The sequence below is a fragment of the Orbicella franksi genome, chromosome 12 (assembly GCF_964199315.1).
Source record: "Orbicella franksi chromosome 12, jaOrbFran1.1, whole genome shotgun sequence".
In the NCBI taxonomy this organism is placed as follows: Eukaryota; Metazoa; Cnidaria; class Anthozoa; order Scleractinia; family Merulinidae; genus Orbicella; species Orbicella franksi.
Window position 1 is genome coordinate 17078120 of NC_138156.1, and position 11156 is coordinate 17089275.

Here is an 11156-nt window from a genome sequence, read left to right on the forward strand (position 1 = left end):
TGATCAGGTGATCAGACAACACATTGAACCTGAGTGGAGACTGGATTCGACTCGTTCCATTCTCTGCCCAAAATGAAAACAAACATGGCGGCCGACAAGTTACATTCTGAATAATGCGTAAAAAATTCCCTAGAAACCACACGTATTCGAAATTTTCCTCGCCATTTGGAACAATGTTGTCGCAGACACGTCACGGATGATTTGACGTAGCTTCAAAGTCACTACAAGCTGTTGGAATAAGTATAGAGCATTGAAACTACTGTGATGATCAAACCTGGCTGAAGTGCCCTGCTGCAGGAAATCTAGGAAAAAGTCTGCAAAACTCTCCTGTTTCGTTGGGTATCAGTGACACAGAAACTGAAAACTTCATTGTGGAACAAAAAATTTAAAAGAGATATTTAAGCCACGATGGAATTGGAGGCTATACCCGAAATTCTCATTTTAAACCATTCACAGAACGAGACTGTGTGTTACCCTTTAGTGCTAATAGAAGGAGTAATAAGTAACAATGCGGAAACAGCTGGTCCTAGGAGTCCACTACAAATGCCTGCTTCAGAAACATCAAAAAACTTGGAATCAGAAAGAGGTAATAAACTTCAAATTCTGGACTCAACATCCATCAAGAATACATCTCAAGTACACCAAGACAAGTGGACTTTACAGATCAAAACTGGAGATCATCAAATGATGTGGCCAATAGTAAAAGGAGGTTTCAAGGTGGTGGTTCCTCTTATTACAGGAGAAAATTTAGTTCGGTTGAAAGTAATGGATAGAGCAGACATTCATGAATTTAATTTAAAATTAACATATGAACCACTGACAATATCAAGGTAAGTATGTGTGTTATCACCATAAAATTGTTACACTGAGTTCTGATCACCTTTGAAGTACAAATGCCTCTCTTTGTCCACTCAGTTATTTCCTTGAAAGAGAGACATTTGATATTCCATAGTGATGACAATTTATACTACAGAGATTGGTGTAGGGTTTAATTTGTTATTGGTTGTTACATGTAGCCAAGCAACATCCAATTAGGTATGGCCTGCATCTGATCTATGTAGTGGTACATTGTTAAAATTTTCATATAAATATGCTATGATATTATTAAGTTAGCCTGAAATGTCAGTCATCTTCCACCCTCAGGATTAACCCCAAGATTAGGGAGTTTAAGCAAATCACTGCGGCTGGTGCTATTATGGCTGCCGTGACTGAAAAGGTCTGGGGAGAGTACGTCTCGGTGGTCTGCCAAGTTTTAAGTTTAGCGAGTAAAGCGAAATACAAAGATTAAAGAAACATCGGCCAGGGAGTTTAAAATCTCTTTTATTTAGTTTCTCACAGCCAAATGGCTTCGCTCAAAGGACAATGGCTGTTATTTGGTAGGACGAACAGATTATTTCTGAGCGAAAGTGAATGCCATACACTTTGTACCATAACAATTTGATGGATGAAATATATAATTTCAGAGATAAATATCTCAAAGAATATCGAGTGAAGAACACAAATAGATCAATACTCAAAGAAGCAAAATAGCATTGTATAGTTATCCAGATGTAAAACATCTTCACTAAACCCTCAAAGCAAACTTAACCGAAGAAAAACAACCTCGTGCTCAACACGAATATTTCACTTGACTCGCTTTGCCATTCCAACACCTTTGCCAAAACTTATCGTAAATTCAGGATACAGATTTACAAGCTTATGAAAGGCAACCTTGACACAATCTTTGACTTAAATTGAGTTTAAAGGATGTAGTATCCAATGGAATTCTTAAAATGCCGAGATGTCCGTTGTAAAGGGTCAGAGAAGCGAAATAAACCTGACGTAGTAGCCACTACGGCAAAACATCCCGACTCACGTAGTCAGATTTCACACTACGGCTGGATGCAACCGACGTAGATGCGCAGTGTCTCATTTTGGGAGAAATTTACTTCCGGCAGCCGTATCAGAGCCAGCCATAGCGATTTGCTTAAACTCCCTATTAATGCTAAAGGAGGGAGATGACTGACATCTCATGCTATTACTAAGTTGATTTGCGCCCATTTTAGCTACAAGCTAAGAAAGTAGTTTTCATGAAAAAACAATACGAAGAGGCTCCTGAATCCTGCTATACAATAACATCAAAAAAGAGGGTCATTATTTTTGTTATTTTACAGTACTAGTATGTAGCTGCTATGATTTACATTTTTAGTTAAATTAATATGGCGCATATTATGTTTCAACAGGTTTGTCCGTGTAGTCTATGTCAGGTGTGCTGATAGCGATGGATCATTTGATGCTCCTGTTGATGTTCCATGTGATGTTGATTCTGCAGTAAAAAGACTTTCTTTCAATGCTCAGCTTCTTCAGACTTTCACAGCTGAAAGCTTGTATCAACATGGTTTAGGTCACAGAACATTCCGGATTGAGGAGGATGATACAGGTTCACCTAAGGTCCACATATTTACCAGTAAATTGATGACTTGTGAAGTCCTCGGCATGACAGGAGATCAATTATATGAAACATTTAGCAAGGGTAAGCAGGGCTTCATACAAAATTAGGCAAATGTATTCAAAAGTTGTCATGAGTGCACAGTTACCAAGTTATTAGAGTTAGTTTTAGAGAGGGAGATTAAGTGGCAGTTTTCCCTAGTTATGGTTTTGAGAACTGTTTTGTTAAGCTCATGGGAATCCAGTGATATTGTGAGCCAGAGTAAAATGTTTGTATATACCATAATGCATGTAACATAATGTCTATGGCTGAGCTCTTAGCATTCCCATTCTTAAGTTGAACACCCTTATCTGCAAAATGGCTGGGATGTATGTTGTAATGAATTGTCATACGTCATCCATGGATGTTTACTGATAAGTTGCCAGCGTTGAAAATAAGGTTACCAACAGGTTCCAATCTGCTTGTAAAATGTCTAAGTCACAGACCTTGTCATGTGTTTTTTTTCTGTAGTGAAAATCTGGCAATACTGCCGAAAAAAGCTCCTCAAAGTTGGTAAAATAGCCAAGTTTGTGAGTGACTTGTATTGAAATTGCGATGTTAAAGCTTCACAAAACTGGGAAATTTTACAGAGTGATGCTTGTATGCAGGGCTAGAAGTGGGAAGGGGGTAAGGAGGCATTTGATCTGTAAAATGTTCCAACCGTGTTGAAACATTTTTTGGCTTTTTTTTTTTTTAATTTTTTCAAAAGACTACTGTCAAAATGTGTCATTTCACTGATTTCAAGTTGCTTTTTCTAACAGTGTCATAACAGTTGAGCTATTTAGGCAGAATCTCAACTTTGAAAAGAAAAATAAAGGATCCATCTTAAATTATATTTAATTCTGCTTGTTGGGTTGCTGACATTGTTATTGACTGTCAACCATTTTCTTATTTCTCAGAACTGAAGTTCTCAAGCCTTTATGACCCCAAATGTAAGTTTTGGACTTTTATGTCCTGCACCCATTATGACCCACCTCCCCCTGATCAGTTCAATGAGAAGCTTGTTACAAAGTACATCAAGGCACACACTGCACTTGGAGGGGGATACCTGGCACTGTTTGGTACAGGAGGACTGCACACTTGGGCATCAAGCATTCAAGAGTTGGTACCATGTTTTACCAACAGTCAAATAATTAACAAGCTAGAGCTGTTTGATGACAGCGGTGGAAGGTACGTGGAACAAGTTGGCCATGTGCAAGGGCATTTACAATAAGTGATAGTGAAACCATCAACTGGTAACAGAATGATAGGCTTTGAAACCCTGCTTGCAGGAGGGAAATTGTCATCAAATATCCTTTCCTCTATTTATGAAGAATAGGATCACAAAGCTTACACAATTAATAAAAGTGAAAAAATGAATAGCCTGGAGAACAGGCAGATTAGCTCATTCTCGCGCTTTGCACAAACAGAACAAAACATTTATTTACTTTTTATCACAACTTTATCACACTTATTTGGCAGAACAAAATAATTAGGGATTTGCTGTTCAGTAATGTTATCTAAATGGAATACCCAAGCGCATGGGAAGAACTGAATTGTCTAGAGACGTTTAATCCTTTCCTGATTTAGAACTTCTTTGAGCAGCACTTTTTTCAATGATTTGTCGGGTTCCCTGACAAATCAAACTCTTACTTCTTGGTACAAGGAAAAAAGGTTAAGTCTGCATACATGCCAAGTGGCCCATCGAGCTGGAGCTTATCCCAGTTTCAGTCGCATGAAGTGACTAGGAGTATTTCTACTCCCTCCTGGATGGGATGCCAATCCATTGCAGGGTTTAACCCCCCATTATTAAATTTGCCGGTACTCATTTATACACCTGGGTGGAGAGAGGCACTGTGCGAGTAAAGTGTTTTGCCCAAGAACACAACACAATGTTCCCAGCTAGGTCTTGAACCTGGACCCCTTGATCTGGAGACGAGTCCACTAAGCCATAAGGCCACCGCATCTCCACAAAGTTGTTGTTTACTAAAAGTGCTAGCTGTTGATAATTTTGAAAGTGTTATTCTTTACAGGGGCACCTATTGGGCAAATTACGCCACTGGTCTTGGTGCTTCTATACATGAACTTGGACACTGCTTTGATTTGGCACACACACCCAAGGGAATTATGGGCAGGGGATTTGATGACATGAATAGTGTATTTACCATGTGGAGGAAACCACCACCTTCAGGAAAGGACATTGCAGTAATAGCAAAGTCTGGTAAGGCAAAAATTTATTTCTGGTATCCTTGAATCATTTTCATACTCAATGCAAAATTGAAAATTCATGCAAAGGATAGGATTAAATACAACTAAAAGTACACTCAATAACATGTCTTCAAGAGCAGTTGTGTTATGGACACTGGCTTTGAGAAGTTTTAAATCTTACATAGATTACAGAAACACATTAGTTGGAATCAGTTTTCTAGAACAGTACTTAAATTACGATGACGATGATGGTTGGGATTCAACTGGTTGTCAAGTTTAATTGGGCTACAAATTATTTTTACTGAATTGTAAATAACCAAGTTCATGAAGGTTTCATTCTTGCTTAACTTTCAGTGAGTGACTCTGCAACAACCAGCTTAAAAACGTAATACACAGGGGCGGATCTAGGGGGAGGGTGCAGGGAGAGGGTGCACCTCCCCCCCACCTGAGATGAAGCCTTCTTCTTCGTATTCACTTTTAAAATTTGTTTCCCTCACCAGTCAGTTATGCCATCCCTTAGTGACCCTCCTAAGAAAAATCCTGGATCCACCCCTGATACAGTGCATTGATTTCTTTAAAACTTTATACCTTTGTCCTTCTAAGCTGCTAGTATCACTGAAGAAAACTCAGCTGACAAACCTTTGGCCACTGTACATGCGTCAACCACAGGCACCCAAGGTGCTGAAGGCCTTGTTCCCACACCTGTTAGCAGTGCCACTAGGAGTCCCTCCTATGGAAATGCAAGCATTGCCACACCCAATGAGTGGTGCCATGGGGCACACTGGTATAGGTCCTCTGCTGTGCTGCTCAGATATCACAAGTGAGATTTTACTACAAATTGTTCATCAACCTAATCATCAACAATCTTGTGTCACTGTTGGGCACTAGTGTCCCGGGAGGTACTCCCATATATAAGTCATAAAGGTATGCGCTGCTGTCAAGGGTATGGTTTTCAGGCAGTTTAGTCCGGGACAGGGTATAGAAATCAGACAGTTTTGGTCTATAATAGGGTATTATGTACCGGGAAAGCAGTGTATAAATATTAGAGTGGATGGCAAGGTTGTTCACCCAGGGTTCTAAGTGAGAACTTCACGAGAACAGAATTACTACTGCATGGAAAATAGCTAGTCTGGGATAGGGTGGGGGAGTCTAGAATAGGATTGCAAACTCAAGCTGATCATGGTCTTACATGTAGCATAGGGTAAGGGTTGCAGTGTGCCAGCGGCATAGTCCCACCCAAAGATTAACAAAGATTAACAGAGTATCCCTTCTGGACTAGGGTATCAATTCAAGTGTTTTACATTTCTAGATGGTTGTCCAGTTGTACTCCAGCAGATGATGAAATGGTCATTAACAAGCCCATGGTTCACTGGTGTAGTACAGTTTGTGGCCCTGTGGGTAATTGTTGCGGCTGTCATCTAATGAACCAGCTGTTATTCAACAGTGTCAAGTGGCTTGAGTCTCAGAGTGTGGTGCTGGGTGGTTTTATTGTCCATGCTGATGAGTATGTTAATTGCATACAGATTATAGGAAATCAAGAACCATCTGAAACTGGTGCGTTGAGTAATGATTTGATGTAAACATACTTCATGATCAGTTCAACTTTAGTGGGATAGTTTTCTGTTGCATACTCAGATTGCAAAGAAAGTTGTGTCTGATGGCCCACAGAAATTCATTGATGCCTGGAATAGCACCCTTATTCAATAAAATATTTGACCGAGTACTATTTTTTATTTCGACAGTTCATTATTTGTCTTTTTACCCAGCAGAGTGTCAGGAAGTTCTCTCTGAGCCACAAGGCACAGATGGCTTGGGTAAGCGGTATACCTTCATCATCAATTCTCCGGATGAATACATCACAGCTGTTGACGTCAGAGCTGGAGGATGGGTTGACGCCATTAGACTGCATACGAACTACAAATCAAGTATATGGATGGGAGGGACGGGTGGAGACCAATATCACCTGAGGCCTCCCCCTGGGAGAAAAATTCTGGGCATTATTGGAACAAGTGGAAAGCTAGTTGGATCGCTTGGAGTTCTTCTTAGCAGGTTAATTCACTAAAAAATATCAAATATTATCCGTACAGCCGTCTACAGCTGTGATGAGAATTATTTTTGTGGTTAGGTAGACGTCAGATTTCCTCTGTTGTCAGCCTGACTCACATATACATGTGAATACATTATCAGCCGAGTAGATCCATAAACAGATTGTTCCATCATTATTTTGTCTCTTCCTCTTTTCTTGCTCCGTGTAGTTTTAGTCGAGAAGCACTGGGCAAATTTTGTGTACAAGTGACACTTAGCTTGTATACAAGTGAGTATATGAAAGATCGTATATTTGAACTGCGGAGAAAGATATGAAGGCATGATTGACCATCACAGTTATACACACAACTTAAGCAGTTGCGAAGTTTAAGCCTGAAAAAAAATTCAGGCCTGAACGGGATTCCATGACCTCTGCGATACAGGTGCGGTGCTCTACCAACTGAGCTATCAAGCCAACTGGGAGCTGGTCACATTGTGAGGTCGTAATATACCCGTTGATGGGGAAGAATATAAGAAAATATATGAAAGATCATATATTTGAACTGCAGAGAAAGACATAAAGACTTAATTGATCATCGCAGTTACACACACAGCTTAAGCGGTTGTGAAATTGAAGGCTTTAATTTCACAACTGCTTAAGTTGTGCATATAACTGCGATGATTAATCAAGTCTTCAACACTGGTATACTTGACGATTCCTACAAATCTTAATTGCGGAGATAAACAACCTGAATGCTTGCTGAGGCAGCGTCCACACTACTGTACGCCAGCGAAATTTGAAAACGCAGCTTTATTTCTACGGTTAGACCTACCCTCCACACTAATCCGGCACGAAAACCGAGTATTTCGAAAACGCTTTTCAAAGCGGAGGAATTTAAAAACACCGGCTTTTCGTTTTCGAGTGGACGGAAAACATGTTAAAAGCCGAGCTTTTCGAAAGCGCTGTGGTCACCATAATCATGTGATTTCCCTTACCGAGTTTTTCTCAAATCCAAATCCAAAATGACCGGTGATTGTTGCGTTTTTGAATTCCTCCGACATAGAGTGGACATTTGAAAACATTTGATTCGTTTTCAGAGTGAAACCTTCGTTTTCAAATTGCTCCGACGTAGTGTGGACGGAGCTTAAGCAAGTTTAAATTTATCTGAACTTTACTAAGGCATTGTAAAATCTGTCAATAACTGCGCTGCCTCAAACGCCATGACAAGGCAGTTTTGGAGTTTCTGAAAAGCAAAAAATTGTTTTTTTCCTTGGTCCCTTTTGTTTATATGTTTCGTTTCTCATTTTTTTCTCAGTGATACAGGTGAAGGAATGACCGGCACAGATAACCAGGACCAGCTTGTTATTGAGGCGCCTCTTGGGATAAGACTCATTGAACTTTGGGACAAGAAACACAGTGAAGTGTACCAACACTGGGAATTCCTACAGCCACACCCACCAACCAAATTCGCTCTCTCTAGGACAGAGATGGAAGACAAAGCGTCCACTCTTTTAGTTGAGGACGACAGGGGAAACATTTTCCGTACACCATTCGTGTACGATTACAGTGGCATCATTTGATGGTGAAATCAATTACGGTCTGTTGAAAGCCGGGAGTATTAATTCAGGGAATGAAAATTAGAGAAATTTGAAAGTAAAGACATAAGCAAACCACGAATACGTAATTTTAGGGAGTCTTTCGCGTAGCCGAGTTTTATCAACCGGCAGCTGAACTCTGTGTAACTATCAACACTAACTAGCCATGTGGGTCAGTAACCATTAAGGGAGCACGAACTTGAACGAGTCGCTTTCGATTTCCCTTAACCAGTTTAAAAAGCATCATCATTTATTCCTAAACCCAAGATGTGCTTGCTATTACAAGTAATTTGCAGAAGTAGCAAGAGTAATAATAATCATAAAAAAAACAAAAAAACAAACAAAAACAAAGGGACTGAGTGGGTAACTTGGGGATTAAAAAAATGTTTCATCGTGTTGGTATGTGCAAGTTACTCAAGCCACCCGCAAAGTGAAGGAGTTTTTTTCCTGTATACAACACTTCTGCCTTTCCTGTTGAAACGAAGTACATAATTTGACGACAAGAGAGTTACATTATTGAAAATTTGTACTTCCAGTAAAAGCGTTACTAGCACCTCGGTTAGTGGTGGAGTTATGGTTTTGGCAAGGCATCACCACACGCTCGCACACGAAGGATTACAAGGGAATGCGCAGTCAATATGTTGGTGTTGTGTTGTCCGCTCAAACATCCAATTTCCAACAGCCTCGGCTACGCTGAAACCATTCACAAAGATTCCATTCCAAGTGTCATCGTACAAACTCTGGGAATGCTCTAAACACGAGCTTAAAAACAATCCTGAATTAGCTGACTGCATCACAGGACGCAAGGCGTACAAACTCACATTTCTGTATTGCATAATTACCGACATTTCACGGCGCGTGCATTCTGGCGGCCTGCAATAAATGCCGTGGATATGCTTGTAGTTCCAGTTACGATCAGGGCTTGGTTTACTTGGAGAGCTTACGTCTTTCGTTGATCTACGAAACAGACTTCGTTTCAATGTGAAATTATCGCTGTATTCCGGGACCTGGCAGTTAATTCCACGAATGTGAATCAGCTGCCACTCGTCATAAGCTGATTGCAGCACGAAAAGAGGCGTGTCTACATAATTGAAAGCATGTTGAGGAAATAAACATTTCCATCGAAACGAGGGTCGCAAGCCTCTAGCACAGTCTTCGTCGACGCCGCTAACAGAGTTGTGTACATCAAACATCTTCTGAAAATGCCTGTTAATAATAGGATCTCCACTGAAAGCTGCCACGTCTACGAAGTATCCCGAGTCAGCCAATGCACGAACATCTATCGATTTAGGAATACGATTTCGGATGAAGTCGGCGTTCATCATTACTGCTAAACTACCAGCCGACGTTCCGCTGAGAAGCAGGCGATTAGCATGTCGGAATTCGCTCTGAAGTAGTTGATCTATGATTACCTCGAGGATTTTTTTGCCTCGCATGTAGATGTACTGTCCGTTTACATTCACAGGGTCTGGTCGATAACCAGTAAATGAAGCTCCATCACAGTAACACAGCAGCACTAAATTCCAATTGTAAAAATCCGGGTTTACTTTGTCGTCTTCCGAAAGGATTCCTTGCAGGGTTGGAGGGTGCGGTGGAAAGAAATTGCTTGATCCTAGACGAGTTTTACTCCGTTGAAGACAAGACTCTTCATCGAAGCACCAAGCTCCACCAAAGAAGTGAATAATCCAGTTGTCATTGCCCGTCCCATGTCCTTGTCTGAAGTAATAACCCGGGGGGGAACCATCCAGACAGACTGCGCCTTGTTTGACAGCAAACGGCAACATTACTAACTCGACGTTCTTCGAATATGAGCGTCGCTCCTGATCATGTTTATCATTATTTTCAGTTGAATGTGAATTCGGGATGTAAATGTTTACAAACGCGGTGTTTCGTAATAAAAACGAAATGATCAGAACTGTTATAAGACAGCTTAGACTACTAGAGATTAAAACGGCTCTAAAATGTCCTTGGGTTGAAGAATTGTGACTTCGTTGTTGTTTCAGGGCATAGCTGTCCTCAGCAATAACTGTCATCGTTCTCTACCTTGTCCCGCGCGGTATTCTATCGCTGACGTTCATTTAAAGACCACGGTTGAAACATTTTTCAGCACATACTCGAAGTCAAAACAATTTCATTCTTTCTCGCGTCTCCCCAAATCCTCTTTCTCAGCCCATTTGGATTTAATTTCAAGGCGTACTTTTTCTTTCTTCTTGTTCCATCCGTTAGTCTTTTCACGATTAAAATTAAAAGGAAACTTAATTTCCTTTGCCTTGGAATGTCTGAACAAACAATAGCAACAGGTTGTGCAGGTGTCGTGTTTACTCCGTGAATCAGCTCCGTGCAAATGATTGAACTCGTTGTAACCTAACTAGAAAGCGAATGAAACTCGCTAACTGAAGTTTATCGACCAGTAAAAAGTGACCAACGGCACTTTATTCATATTGACAAACGAAAATTTTCGATTCAGTTTAAGATCGTGCAACGTGCACATTAAATTAATTTTTATTAGCTTAACTAGACAACTCCAAATCAGGTTAAAAATATTTTGACCGGCAGCGGAATCTTGACCACACGTCACAACTTTGAAATTTCATTAGCCAAGGTCCAGTCGCTAGTTACCAGATTTACAAGCGCGAAGCCTAAGGCGGGTGTTGTGACATAATCGCTGACGTCACTGCTCAGGGTAGGGACCAGGCTCTGGTAAAGGTCTGGTAAACAAGCCTGGTGAATGGAAAATTCAAGAAACTGGTCGCTAATATTGTGTTCCGGTACTGGAGTTTGTTTTAGTGTCCTCTCGGAAAGCCGCCTGCCGTTGTCCTATCAGCCTGTTTGAATGTTTCATTTGCATGTAAAGAGATTTTACAATTTAAGTGAGTGGGCC

General features: G+C 40.6%; 2 protein-coding genes across 3 annotated transcripts; one reads left to right on the forward strand and one right to left on the reverse strand.

Annotated features, from left to right (window-relative positions):
* Nucleotides 1-59: 59 nt before the first annotated feature.
* On the forward strand, nucleotides 60-8260 carry LOC145462384 (uncharacterized). 2 transcript variants are annotated; one of them, XM_081445892.1, is made up of 8 exons: nucleotides 60-830; nucleotides 2223-2512; nucleotides 3367-3637; nucleotides 4480-4667; nucleotides 5258-5474; nucleotides 5964-6208; nucleotides 6421-6703; nucleotides 7996-8260. In XM_081445892.1, exons 1-8 carry the CDS (start codon nucleotides 409-411, stop codon nucleotides 8258-8260), a joined length of 2181 nt encoding a protein of 726 aa, XP_081302018.1. In that variant the 5' UTR covers nucleotides 60-408. The 2 variants fall into 2 exon arrangements, with proteins under 2 accessions (XP_081302018.1, XP_081302019.1); XM_081445893.1 differs by having other exon boundaries at nucleotides 61-830; nucleotides 6424-6703.
* A 605-nt stretch (nucleotides 8261-8865) lies between these two features.
* On the reverse strand, nucleotides 8866-11145 carry LOC145462406 (uncharacterized). Its single transcript, XM_081445929.1, has one exon. The coding sequence runs from the start codon at nucleotides 10306-10308 to the stop codon at nucleotides 8866-8868; it is 1443 nt and encodes a 480-aa protein (XP_081302055.1). The 5' UTR covers nucleotides 10309-11145.
* Nucleotides 11146-11156: the final 11 nt, after the last annotated feature.

Excerpts from the sequence above, each read along its gene's own strand:
- LOC145462384 (XM_081445892.1), top strand. The coding sequence starts at position 409 with ATGGAATTGGAGGCTATACCCGAAATTCTCATTTTAAACCATTCACAG. Across the intron at positions 3,638-4,479 it reads TTTGATGACAGCGGTGGAAG|GGGCACCTATTGGGCAAATT; the intron begins GTACGTGGAACA and ends TATTCTTTACAG. Across the intron at positions 6,704-7,995 it reads CTTGGAGTTCTTCTTAGCAG|TGATACAGGTGAAGGAATGA; the intron begins GTTAATTCACTA and ends TTTTTTTCTCAG.
- LOC145462406 (XM_081445929.1), bottom strand. The coding sequence starts at position 10,308 with ATGACAGTTATTGCTGAGGACAGCTATGCCCTGAAACAACAACGAAGT.